The 14,285-nt window shown below is 49.6% G+C and overlaps 1 protein-coding gene across 1 annotated transcript in view; it reads right to left on the minus strand.

Moving 5' to 3' along the window:
- Positions 1 to 14,285, minus strand: part of LOC111143057 (CUB and Sushi multiple domains 2) — a 614,630-nt gene that overhangs the window by 410,655 nt on the left and 189,690 nt on the right. The window contains exon 4 of the mRNA XM_022496499.1: positions 8,562 to 8,756. Within this exon, the coding sequence (XP_022352207.1) occupies positions 8,562 to 8,756 (195 nt within the window). The remainder of the gene's footprint in view (positions 1 to 8,561; positions 8,757 to 14,285) is intronic.

The following is a 14,285-nucleotide window of genomic DNA, read 5'->3' on the forward strand; positions in this document are numbered from 1 at the left end:
CGATGTCCCCCCTTTTCCTTGTGCTATATGGCTCAGGGGCCCCGGGGGCTCCAGGGACCTGCTCAGCCTCATCAGTCACCTCTTCTGGGGGTTCAGGATTCTGCCCCTTTATCCTTGGCTTGATCAAAGATACCCTTTCTTGAAATTAAGAAATTGCAGTTGCCTGAGAGCATCGGTATTTCTGCTCCTCCCCAACGCCAGATGCCATCCATGGATATGGTCCCCCAAGGCATCCTTCTGGGGAGAAGAATACAGGTGGGACATGGTATTCAGTTACGTAACTCTGCTGAGCTTCGAATACAGGCCAGGCATTGTGCTAAATGCTTTGTTGATACTTTTTTGTTTAATCCTCAAACTGCTTGAAGAAATAGGTATAATATCATCTACATTTTACAGATAAGGAAACTGAGGCTCAGTGGTTTTTATTTATTTTTAAAAGATCTTATTTATTTAATTAATTATTTATTTATTTTGACAGAGAGAGCATGTGCCAGGGGAGTGGCAGGCAGTGGGAGAAGTCTCCCTACTGAGTAGGGGGCCCTTATGTGGGGCTCGATCCTACGACCTTGGGATCACAACCTGAGCTGAAGGGAGACGCTTAACCAACTGAGCTACCCAGGCACCCTGACTTGGTGTTTTTTTGTTTGTTTTGTTTTGTTTTTAAGATTTATTCATTTATTTATTTGAAAGAAAGAAAGAGAGAGAGAGAGAGAGCGAACAAGCAGGCAGAACTGCAGGTAGAGGGAGAGGGAGAAGCAGTATCCCTGAGAGCAGGGAGCCCCTGTGGGGCTCGATCCTCGGACCCTGGGATTATGACCTGAGCCAAAGGCAGATGCCCAACAACTGAGCCACCTAGGCGCCCCAAGGACTCAGTGGTTTTTGAAACTTGCCCACAGTCACATGGCTACTAACTGTTAGAGTCAGACTTGAACCCAGATCACTCTGACTCCAGAGCCATGCCGTTATGCACCTATTTCCAATGCTGCACCAGACGCGGGCTAGAGGAGCCCCTGGAAGCAGCAGGCCCTGGAGAGGGGTTTTTCCAAGTATGAGAAGCTCCTCCTGCTCTTCCTCCCCTCTGCCTGAGTGGCCCGAGGTGGGGGCTTTGAGCTGCCTGCAAAGTGCAGGCCAGCTCCCGTACTCAGGTGGAGGTGGGTGAGTCTTGGGTCAGGCTTCCCCTAAAGAATAGAAGCAGCCCCCACAGATGCTGGCTCCTCCCGCCCCACACTGAAGTGACATCTGCCCAGCAGAACCACCTTGGGCCCCTTCCCTGAAGCTTCTCTACTGGAGCTCCTGGGACAGTCTAGAGAGGAAGGTCCCGGGGGAACACAGGAGACTGGGCAGTGCCTGGCTTAGTGGACCCATCAGGGGATGCCCCTGGGAGAGGATCAAGCTCTCAGGCCCTGAGCCACCAAGCTGGAGCTCTGAAAGCAACAGTGTCACCACGAGTCTCCTGCCAGGCATCACAGGCCATTGTCCTTGTCTGCAGCTGACAGTGGAGGTCAAGATCATGCCTGGTAGATGTGTGGCCTTGGCTAGAATCCTGGGTCCACTGCCCTCGAGCCGTGCGACCGCAGGCAAGGTGCCTCACCTCTCCGCACCTCAGTTCCCTCATGTGCACCAGGGGAGAGCAAGCTCTGACCTCCTGGGGCTCCTGTGGGGATTCGCTGAGGCTTGCAGGAGGCAGAGCAGGGCCTGGAGGACAGATGGAGCTCCCTGAACGCCAGCCTGCAGTGTGGTGGCAGTTCGAATCACAGCAGCTCACTCTCCCTGGGTCAGTGCTATGAATAAGGCCCTCTGCTGCACATGCAGTGTTGATCAACTTGAACCCTGCTTCCCCCTTGTGAGTTACTCACTGTTGTTGGTATTATTTACAGGTGAGCAAACCAAGGCAAAGAGAGGTGGAGTAACTAGCCCAAGGTCGCTCAGCTAATGGGTAGGCATCGCAAGGCCAGGATTTGAATCCAGGTGACTGGACTCTGGAACACATTCTACTATAGTTCTACTATAGTAACAGTGATGGCAAAGGTGATTAGAGAAGGACTGATGACCCTAATGGGAGGAGAAGAACCTTGTGGTTAGGAACAGTATCTGGAAGCCACGGTGCATTCCAGAATCACTCAAGGTGCACACTGGTTGGCAGGATATTTGGTACTTTCTGTATGTTGTGTAGTGTGATCAGCATAAAGGGGCCCAACATGCAGTTCTCAGACCCTCTCTGCCACCCATGGTGTCAACATAAGGTCTCATATCCCTCCCCTCATCTCTTCCTAGCTCAGAACTTCCCCAGCCACAGAGTTAAAATCCCCCTCCCCCCCAGATGTCTCATGGGCATCTCAGACTTTATCTGGATGAAATGAGCTCTCTTGATCCCCCTCAGGGCACATGCTTCCAACTCCCTGTGCTAGTCATCCCCATCTTGGGTAGCGACACCCCCAGCCTGCCAGCTCTCAAGCTTAGGAGTCAACCTTGACCCTCTGTTCCATCCGCACCTACATGCAATCCATCAGCAGAGCTGTTGGCTGTGCCACCAAACCACGGTCCCTCCATCTCTTCCATGGTCACCTGTGACCCAAAGGCAGAGTCTCCAGCCTGCTTGCCTATGGTAGCTGCCTCCTGACTGGTCCTCCTGGCTACACCTCTTGCTGGCTATAGTCCCTCTCATTCTAGCTCTCAGGGTGAACTTTGGAAAAAAATAAGTTCAGCTGCACCACACCTGTGTTTAAAATTCTTCCCTGGCTCCTTTCTGAACTTAGAACCACACTCCAACTTCTTGTCCTACTTCATCACAGCAACTCCTCTCCCCCAACTCCTTCCCCCCATTCTACTTTGCCACGCAGGCCTGGTTTCTCTTTCTGCAACATGTCAAACTCTCTCCTGCCTCCGGGCCTTTGCACCTGCTGTTCCTTTTGCTGTGAGTGCCCTTCCCAGGGTCTTCACATAGTAATTCAGGTATCATCTGCTCAGAGGGGACTGCTCTTGAGGGCTCCATCTCAAGTAGCCTTCTTATCATGATCTGCTTCATTTTCCTCGTGATCTGAAATTTGTGTATTTGATTTTTATCTGTGTTCTGCCTCCCAGCTGCTAAAATCAAATAAATACTCCATGATCTCATGGCGCCTGGTCTGACTTTTCATCATGGGAATTCTCTGTATCTAGGATAACAAATGTCCAACAAAAATCAGCAGTTGATAGATAAGGATTGAGTTACTAACTGTCTAGCACGCGGTAGGCCCTCATGAAGTTGCTGAATCTGGAGTGAATGAATGAGTAAGCGACTAAGCCCACTGCTCGTGTTCTCCACATGAAAATGAGAGGAGGCTCCAGTGACCTGCAACTCTGAGCTGGCACGGGATGGCTAGGGCTGACTTGGACGCTTCTGACCCCATGCTCTTTCCATAGCACACTGCTTCTGTCTCGTCTTCCCCAGATCCCTCTCCCTGGGGCTAGAAAATCGGGAATGCAGCTGGACAATTTCAGCCCAAGCTTCTGCAGACCAATGCTCCATTCCCCAAGTCAGGGTACAGCCAGCAGTGTTTGGCTCAAACCTCAGAGGCCAGGCATTACTTGCTCTAGATGCTTTCTCTCCACCTGTCCCCCAGCTCCCAGCACATCCGAACCCCATTCCTTCCCCAGGCCTTCTTTGCTCCAGGGCCCATGCCCATCCCAATTCAGAGGCCATTTGCTGAAATTGACATGGTCTTCCTTCTTGTGATTCAAAGAGGTTCCACAAAGCTCAGAACCTCCCAGGGACCTCTGCCTTTGACAAGGTGCCCAGAGGGACATAAAGCAAAGGGAGGTCATAGGCCCTGCCTCTTTCCCTTTGCCAGCTAGACCAAGCCTCAGAGGGCCAGCAGCCTTGGGATGGGCCTCCTTGGAGGTCAGCCTTGCACCTGTTCTGCCCCCTAATATCCTAGTGGGTCCTCACTCCCCCTTAGTTTGGGCTACATCCCTAGGCTGAGTCTACCTTTCAGCCAGGCATATGGCATTTCTGGCCCTCCAGCCTGCTCCAGGAAGCCTCGGTCTCAGACTCTGCATCACTCAGCACTGTTGGGCAAGTGGGTTAACCCAGGCCAGCAATTTGCCTTTCGGGCTCGTATGCCTACACAGTTCTGGTGGTGAATTAGACCCATCCAGCCATCCTCTCATTCAGCAAATATTTACGGACCACTGCCCAGTGGACGAGGTTTATCCACTCACAGATGCCAGCCCTTGAGAGTTCTACACAAGATGAATAAAGGCCAAAGGCTTTAATCCTTCCTGAGTACGAACTGTTAGCTCTGGCGTGACCACGACTCCTGGCATCATGGGACACCTGATGAACCAACCCCCTCAGCTCCTGTATGGCTTGGCTGAGGAGGTGCAGCTTGGAAAATCACTGACATTATTGAGGACATGTCTCAGACTGTTCTTGCAGCTTATGGTGAACTAGGAACCAGAAATGGACCCGAAGCCCACAGAATGGGGGAGGCGCGGGGGCTCAGAGAGTGGGAGAGCCATCTGTCCTCCCCCAGTCATGAGTGAAGACACATCTCAGCCCCTGAAGACACCAAGGAGCCTCCAGGACTCGAAGCCTTTCTGGAAGCCACACTTGACATCCTTGCCTGGCTTCCCTGGTGTGTTCCAGAAGAGGACCTTCTCTGGTGTAGCAAAATTAGAAGCTACTGAGAAAAGACTTAGAAAGATCAGCCTAGGTAGGACTCTTTCTGGAAGGACCTTGTCCATGCTAAAGAATCCGAACTTGACCCCATCAGGGAGGAAGAGCCACTGGCTGCCTTCTAAGTAACAAGTGATTCTGTCAGATCTGTGGCTTAGAAGGTCACTCCAGCAGTAGAGAATGGATTGGGTCATGTTGGGGCGGGGTGGGGGACCTGGGAGGGCTGTTTTGCAGTAGGACAGGTGAGATGGGATATGAGGCAGTCCGGACTGTCCCTAGCCAGAGCCCCTGAGCAGGGGCAGAGGCTTGGAGGCGAGGACAGGTGCAGAGAGATGCAACAGGACATGGTGGCTGATGGCGTTGGGGGCAAGGAGGGCGAGGGCTGTAAGATGCCACTGGGGTGTCTGGCTTGGTCACCCTGGATGGTGACACTTCACTGAGCTGCGGGAGGCACACAAACAGCAGGTTTGGGAAGACAGAAAGAATTAGATTTTGGATGTGCCCCATTTGAGGCACACACCCGGGAAAGGTTTGGTAGAGTCTGATACCCATGGGGGCCTGCAACGTGGGATAGAGAGTAGGCTTAGAGACAGACACTGGAGAGTCATCTCCAAGTGACAATTAGAAGGCATGTAGTGGATGCGAAATCCCAAGAGATGCAAGATGTCCCTAGAGGTGAGGCCATGCTAGGCCCTTTGGGATTAAAGGAAAGGCTGGGGAGAGGCGGGGAAGATCGTCAACATCTGAGAGGCTAAAAGAGGAAGGAGAGAGGACAGGGAAAGAGTCGTGCCCCAGAAAAGCCCCCCATGCCCATGAACCACTGCTGGGTTGTGAAACTACTGCTGGGAAGCACCATCACCCCAGCCACTCCGCACCCCCCGGCCCTGCTCCCACACCTGGACGTGCAGGCTTGAGACTGGGGGGCCGTGAGCCCACCCAAACAAAGAAGACCTCCAGGGGACAGCCTTCAGCATGCATCTTTTACTGGTGGATTAATAAAAAAGGCACTTCACAGCCAGTCAAGTTTCTTGTGAGGTGGCTCTGTTCAGGACAATACCACCCTGGGAAGGGACCCATTAGCCTGGAAGGAGAGGGCAAAGCCAAGAGGCAATGGGGCTCTTGTGCCTAAGCGGTCAATGCAATTCCCCCTGCAGGGCTAAAGTCAAGAGGCGCCAAGTGAAGGAGGATGGAGAAAGAAGAGAGGGTGTGATGCATAGCCCCAGGGGAGCCTGAGCCTGCCAAGACTGAAGCCAAGGACAAGCTTCCAGAGAACAGGGCTGGAAGCTTTGGAGGTTCCTGATGACTTAGACTGTCATTCTCGGCCATTCACATTGCTGAGCCGCAAACTCCCTCTGTTGCCATCAACACCTTCAACAAAGAGCTGCTCTGTGTGCCTGCAAACACCTTTGTTAGTGGGTTTTGCTTTCTGTTTTGTTTTATTTTCCCCCTGGGGACAGAGAGAGACTGAAGACCAATGGGCCAAGTTCCCGACCTCGGCTCGAAGAGTAGAACCCAGGGAGACGGGCATGTGAGATCCAGGTTCAGAGGAGGCTCAAGCTGATGACGATCAGAGAAGAGGATTTCTACCCTATCGGGGTGGGTGCTGATGTGGATTATATGGCGCAGGACAGGGGGTGGGGACAGCCCGGCTGTGTCTCACACTTGGGCTGTCACTGTTTTCTAGTTCCATCTTGAAAGAGCATGGCATTTAGAGTGCTGCAAGAGGAAGGAGAAGGGTGGGTCTTGTTTCACAACTTAAATACTTGATTTCATATTCTACCTGGTTTCATATTCTAGTATCACGTCCCAACTCTGACACCTTTCCCAGGAAGGTCAGAGTGTTCAGCTGGGATATCCTCTAGGCCGGGGGTGGGTAGGGATTCTCTAAGAGAAGTGGAGACAGCAGTTTTCAGCCTTGTTTGGTCCACAGGGTGACACACCTGTGTGGAGGGGCCAAGGTCTCCCCTGATGGGGTTGGTCATTCCTGATAGCAAGCACGTGACAAAGAGGCACATCCCAAGTTAGAAACGGGGCCTGAGAGGAGCCCTTAGGAAGGTAAGGAGGGAGACTCTCATTTCCTTGGGTTCCACCAAGAAGGACCAACATGGTCGAGGAGTAGTAAACAAACATGGGGTCAGGTGGCGACTCACGCCGACTGGTTGTGGCCGGTCTGTTGGGGAGAAATTCATAGCCGTGTGTGGGCTCAAGAAAGGGTGCTGTGATCAATTAATTATGTCTGCCACTGGCGTGGGAACAAGGGAAGAGACATATATGCCAAGGATTTCCCACCCCTGGTGCAGATAGTACAATGGGTGTGTGCATATGGCGGGAAAGGGGAGCCCGTCTCCCCAAGCTAGTCTTTGGACAGTATTTACAGAAAATCTGCCTCCAAGAGAAAGGCAAAACTTGAACCCAAGGAGAGCTGTGTGTTCCAATCATTTCTCAACTCCTTGAAACGCTCCCCCCCCACCTTCAGACCTATAGTGGAGTGTTCTGGGATTTGCACAATTTAAAGATGAGAGTTTCAAGAAGAAAAGAGTGGTCAGTAGTGCAAAAGGCTGTTGAGAGGTCAAGAAATATAAGGGCCAAAACAATTCCCATCTGATTTGACAACATGATGCAGAATATTGGGGCCAAAGGCCGGTCTGCAGAGGAGTAAGTGGGAGGTTGGTGGGAGTCGGGGTGGGCAGAGACAAGGCTAGATGGAGCTTTCGAGATGCCAGGCATTTCTGATGGCCTGGGGAAACACAACAGTACAATGTCACAGCCTTTAGGAGGTGCCTTAAAAAATCGACATGCACAATAATCTCAACTATACACATATTCATAATATATGCATAATGCAGTATGGATTAGAAGATAGGAAGGAAATACATGAAAATCATTGTTAAAATGAATAAATTTTGTTTCTTCTTTACTCTTTCTCTGAATTTTCTAAGATCATTTAAAAATGATCATGTGTTATTTTTATCATCAGATTAGAGGCAGGGGAAATTAGCCTAGAAGTAAACTCAGTTATTACGGACTGGAGGGACAATAAGAAATAGGCTGGGAAGAGGGTCACCCATCATCCTGCTTTGCCTGGGGCTGAGGGTGTTTCCAGGATAGAGAATTTCAGAGCTAAAAATGGGAAAATCCCAGGAAAACCAGGATAAGTTAGTCACCTTAGCTGGGAGGCTAAGGCAGCGGGTTTTGGGGGTGGGAGGGCTGTTGGGGTAAAGAGGTTTTGAGCATATTTGGAGGCTGAGAGGAGGACTCCATGGAACAGGGAGAGAGGCTGAATTTATAGGAAATTTATAGGCGAGGGAAAAGCAGAATGGCTGGGGTGGTTGGAAGGAAGGGAAGCAGCTGGGGAAGACACTTGCACACAAATATTCCGTAACAAAAAGAAATCATGTTTCTTCTAGACAGGAGGGCAGATTGGTTAAAAATAAGTTTGTTGGGCTGCCTGGGTGGCTCAGTCATTAAGCATCCGCCTTCGGCTTAGGTCATGATCGTAGGGTCCTGGGATCGAGTCCCACATTGGGCTCCCTGTTCAGCAGGAAGCCTGCTTCTCCCTCCCCCTCTCCCCGCGGCATGTATTCCCTTTCCTGCCATCTCTCTGTCAAATAAATAAAATCTTAAAAAAAAAAAATAATAATGAGTTTGTTGATGTGGGGGAAAGGGATTGAGGAGAGGAACACCTGAGGGCTGGAAAGTCAGTGAGGCTGAGAGGCCTCTGGAATAGCTGGGTACCCTAGGATACTCAGTGATCTCCAGACATGCGTTCCCCATAGCAGGCACCCCCGACGTGGCTGGAGTCGATGGTGTAGCTTCCCCTCCCCCCCAAAGACCAGGTCCCACTAGAAGCTCCAGCATCCCCTCCAGTTACTGCCCACTCCTCAGACCCTCTCTGGCCGCCTACCTCTGCAGGAGGGCAGGGGGAAGTCCCACGTGGCGCTGTTCTCGGAGCCAGCGTGGCAGGTGAGCACAGCGTGGCCCTCCAGGAAGAAGCCGGGGTTGCAGCTGTAGCGGACCTTGTCCCCGAGGTTGAAGGTTGAGCCCTGCTGGATGCCATTGGGCAGCCACCCAGGGTTCCCACACGTGTGACTGGGGAGCACTGTGAGAGAGGGAGACAGGTCACCCGTGAGCGAGGCTTCAGCCACAAAGCCCATTTCCATGCAGCGCCTGCCCCGACAAGTCGCCTCCCCGGGTCTCATATCCTGGGTAGATGGGCAGGCCATCTTGAGGCTGCCTAGTCTCTGAGTACTCATGGTGGCCCTGCGTTAAGGAGGAGCCGCACTTGCGGTTTATGACTGGACATCCAGGTTTCCTGCCTTTTCTCCCGCACAACCATGGATATGGCTTATGTCAGTCCCATCACTCGAGATTCTCCAGGGAAAAATCACTTTAATCTCTTGGGTATGGTTGCCCTGATTTCACACTCCACACTCCTTACAACCAGGGAAGGGGTGCAGAGCATGGCGTGGAGTAGGTGCTCATTAAACCCAGGTTCCCTCCTTTCATGTGTGTCTGTCCTGGCCTCCGGAGGGGCCCTTTGGCCCAGCAGGTTAGGGAGAGTTGAAGGGGCTGTTGGTGTTGGAACAGGCAGTGAAGTGGGAAGACAAGAACCTCAGTTCAGATCCGAATGACCCACTTAAAGGGGGAGCTGGGGATTACAACGTACAGGGTGTGACCCAAGCCAAGCCATCACGGCCAGCTACAAGTGGGCTCTCATTATCCCGAGGAAATTGGGGAGGGTACCAGCCAATCTCCAGGGAGGGTGGGAGCAGCTCCTCTGCCTGAATCACTTGTTCAACCCAATCCTGCTCCCCCAACCCTCTGCCTATCTCCCCAGAGTTAGAACTGCCTGTGCCCTGAAGGTCAGACCTACCCATTCAAGATGTCCCCATAGGGCAGTGACAAGGGCTCATGGACATGTCCAGAGCATCATCCAAGTATACGTCCATCACCTAAGCGATGGCTCACTGAGGCATCACTGAGAGGCTATAGAGCAGGGTGGTGGGGAGTACAGACGCAAGAACTTGGGTATGCATCTTGGACAGATGGCTTACTACCTCTGGGACCCCAAGCAAGTCCCTTAAGTCCCCTGTGCCCCAGCCTCCTCGTTTGCAAGACAGGGATCACAACAGTACTTTCCTCCCTCAATGGGTATTTGGGAAAATTAAATTAGCAAAGATATGCAAAGTGCTTAGGAGAGAGCCTGGCAGACACATGAATATGACACACGTGAATCCGAGCACACTTCATGAGAGATGTGCACAATTAAAGGTATGTTAAATGTTCTGATAGGATAGAGACCAGGCAGGGGACCAAACCCAATCTAGGGCAGTCTGAGATGGCTTCCTGGAAGAGGTGACATCTATGCTGAATTCTGAGAGATTAGTAAGAATTAGCCAGGCTAAAGAGTGTCCCAGGAAAAGGAAATATCATGCACAAGTGGCCGGAGGCCAGAGACCACCTAGGGGCTCAAGAAGTCTGAAATGAGAGGGCCATGGTGGCCAGGATGAGGAGTAAGGATGAAGAAGTGGAGGTGGCCACCCTGAATCCTAGAGGGTTTCCCGGGCCCTTGCCATACCCTCTTCCTGACCACACTGCCATCTTCCAGGACCCTCTCTACCAACACTGATGATCTTAGAACCCTCAGAAAGAAGGCTTTCCCTCCCTTTTCCTATTCTCCCCTTCCAGGAAGAGAAAGCATGGTGTAGAGAGAAGTGGCAGACTTGATCTGGTTCTGCAACCAGGCACTGTTCTCTGTCTTATTCTGTGGCCTTGACTCATGTGACCTCTCTAAGCCTTGATTTCCTCAACTGAGAAAGGAGAACACTACCTAGTGGTGGAGGGGGTTACCAACAATAAATGATGCATGGCTGGCTGACACAGTGCCCGGCACATAGTAGGTGCTCAGAAAATGGTTGCCGCACGATTCCACTGAGTCCTAGGACCCGAAGGTCAGGGGCCTGGTCTGGCCCATAGGTTTATCCTGGGAGCCCTAACACAATGCCTGGCACTTGCAGGGACTTAATTGTGTGTTCATTAATTAGTTGTTTGGGGAAGTTACTCATTCATGTAGGCCCACAATAAATTTGTATTACATGAAGGAATTAATTCATGTAATATAATTAATTCCTTCATGTAATACAAATTTATTGTGGGCCTACTATGCTGGGAATTAGCAGTGAACTAGACAGGAGGGTCCCAGCCCTCGAGAGGCTGAAGTTTTTGTGAGTTATCTTAAAGACTGAAGAGCTCTCCGTGCACATGCTCTATCTCTAAGGGTATGATGACTCAGATGAAGGGATTACCTCTATCACCCTGCCCACTGGCCCAGCTTAGCATTTCCCATGATCTCACACTGCTGGCCACCTTGGAACTTCCCATGATCCCATGCTGTGGGCTACCTTAGTGTTTCCCATGACCCCACACTACTGTCTACCTCAGAATTTCCCGTGATCCCACACTACTGGCCATCTTGGAATTTCACAGGATCCCATGCTGCTGGCTATCTTGGCGTTTCCTATGTCCCACACTATCGGCTTCCTTGACGTTTCCCATGAGCTCACACTGCTAGCTTGCAGAGGAGGCAGTGACTGTGATGTGTGTGTGTTTGTGAGTGTCGGGAGGTAGAGGGGCGGGTCAGGTAAACATTTGGAGAAGAAAGCAAGCTAAGGTGAGGGGAGGGCGCAAACCAGGGGAAATGGGCTGAGAACTGGTGTAGAACTAACGTTTCATTTTCCGCAACGAGATGCAAAGACCCAATTTAATTAAATTACTAATGTCAAATTTTTAATGAACCTGCTTCTGCTTTGGGCTTTCTTCCTTCAAAATTAATGACTGGAACGTCACTATAAATAAAAGTCGATTCTTTTTAAAAAGTCACTCTCAAACACTCACTGCTCTTTACTTAATGAGCTGTTCATAATCAGGCCACTCTGACCTGGCCCCTCGACTGGGACTTGGGTGTGATGAATGGGGGCTCAGTCCTAATGCCACCTCCTTTTTTTAATCTTGAGCTCTGCTCCTAAGGGGCCTCATAGTGGCCAGAGATGGAGGCAGATGTTGGGCTCAGAGAGGTGTGGATTCCAGATCTCGGCGCAACCACTAGCTGAGTGATCTTAAGCTAGAATTGTCACCTCTGGCCTTCAATTCTTCATCTGAAAATAAGGATACTGTTTCTTCCCATGGTGGGTATTGTATTAGTTTCCTAAGGCTGTAATAATGTACCACAAACTGGGTGGCTTAAAAAAAAACAACAACAATAGATACTTATTATCTCATAATATGCAGGTTTAGAAGTCCAAAATCAAGGTGTCAGCAGGAACGCATCCTTTTGAAACTTGTAAGGGAAACTTTTCTTGTCTCTTCCTAGCTTTTGGTGGCTTTCTGGCAATCTTTAGCATTCCTTGGCTTAAAGGCACACCACTCCCATCCCCTATCTTCAAGTGGCATTATTTCTCTGTGTCTCTGTATGTAAATTTCACCTTTTTATAGGGACACTAATCATTTTGGATTGGGATTAAGACACACGCTAATGGGCTCATCTGAACTTCATCATCAGCAAAGATCCTACTTCCAGTAAGGTCAGATTCACAGCTACTGGGGGTTACAACTTCAATATATCTTTTTGGGGACACCGTTAAACCTGTAGTAGCACTGTTGTGCACATTAAGTAAAATTAGCTCTGTAATATTCATTCTTGAGTAACGGGTAGGTTTTAGGGCCCAGGCTACAAATTAATTTTACTTAATCCTAAAAACAATCCAATGGGATATCTGTTATCCTCATTTTACAGAGGAAAAAACTGAGGCACAGAGAGTTTTGGCAACTTCCTCCAGGCTACAGAGCTAGAAAGTGGCAGAGCTAGGTTGTGAATCTCAGTCTTTCTGGCTCCATTGTTCAGCACTCTTTTTTTTTTTTTTTTTAAAGATTTTTTATTTATTTATTTGTCAGAGAGAGAGGGAGAGAGAGCGAGCACAGGCAGACAGAATGGCAGGCAGAGGGAGAAGCAGGCTCCCTGAGGAGCAAGGAGCCCGATGTGGGACTCGATCCCAGGACGCTGGGATCATGACCTGAGCCGAAGGCAGCTGCTTAACCAACTGAGCCACCCAGGCGTCCCTGTTCAGCACTCTTAATTGGACTGTGATACTGGTTCCAACAGAGACAGCACCCAGCACACAGTAGGTGCTTAATCAACCAGAGTTCCCTCCCTCCCTCCATCATTGTAGGTGCTGCGACAAGATGAAGGGTGATTACCTGATTGTCCAGATTTAATGGTCTGTGTTTTTTTTTTTTTCCCCTCCAGTCTGATTTACTAACCTTGTTTTTTTTTTTTTTTTAATAATGTCAAGGGCAACATTTAAAGCGAGGGCTTTTGTAATGTGTCTGATGTGCAACTTGCTGGACAGAGGAGAAGCCACAAAGCAAGCCTTTTGAGGTGTGGCATTCTTTGATTTTTTTGATTTTGCCCGCGTGTTTTTTGGCACAGCTATTTTAGCTGTTCATGCTCGCCCATCTATAAAACTTCCCTTTGATTGCTTACAAAATGAAGAGTGGGATATTTACATCCAACGTACCTCAGAACAATATTATTTTTTTAAAAAGTATTTTTTTAAAGATTTTATTTATTTATTTGACAGACAGAGATTACAAGTAGGCAGAGAGGCAGTCAGAGAGAGGAGGAAGCAGGCTTCCTGCTGAGCAGAGAGCCTGATGCGGGGCTCAATCCCAGGACCCTGGGATCATGACCTGAGCTGAAGGCAGAGGCTTTAACCCACTGAGCCACCCAGGCGCCCCTCAGAACAATATTATTAAAGCTGTGCCTGACATTGAACAATTCCATTGTAGATTAGCTGTGGGGAGTTTTGTCCCTTTTTCAAAGCCTGGTTCTTGCCAATCAACATAATACTCTCAGTGATTGTATGACAATGAATCTCCTCTGTGGTTGGAGTGCAGCAAAAACTACACCGTGCCTTCTTTTATTTTTAATTTGAGACTTTAGTTCCCATATTATAATGAAGAGTCATTTATGCTCTCTGGACAAGCACCCTCCGTATGTTTTGATTTCTTATCTTCCATCAAGCAACTTCTTTCATCTCGGTGGCCAGACGGTTGATACTAAGTGGCAAGATGGCTGGGAAAAAGGATTCAGAAGGAAGGATTACATTTCCCACAACCCTCAACATGGAAAGAGGAGATGGTGTTTGGTGTGTGTGTGTGTGTGTGTGTGACACTGAGGGGTAGTGGGCATGGTCAGGAGAGGGAGGAATAAAAACCTTTCTCTTCCAAGTAACTACTCCGAGCTAGGTACTTCTGCATCACACACATGACCTTTAATTTTATAAAGTTATTCTTTATAACTCCCTTACTTTTAGCTGTTTGGCCTTGTAAACATAATTTATTGCACACTTACTACGTGCTAGCCCCAGTGCCAAATGCTTTGTATATATTACCATCCCCAAAGAATTGTCTCCACTTGCTGCCTCCACTTCACTCCTCCCATCTGACATATTTTATGTTTGATACATTTGCTATTCTTCGTCTCACCCTGCTACAATGTAAGCTCCATAAAGACAGACAGGTTTTAGTCTATTTTGTTCACTTCCATGTACCAATTCCTAGAACATTCCAC

The sequence above is a fragment of the Enhydra lutris genome, unplaced genomic scaffold (assembly GCF_002288905.1).
Source record: "Enhydra lutris kenyoni isolate GAN:26980312 unplaced genomic scaffold, ASM228890v2 scaffoldscaffold9, whole genome shotgun sequence".
NCBI lineage: Eukaryota > Metazoa > Chordata > Mammalia > Carnivora > Mustelidae > Enhydra > Enhydra lutris.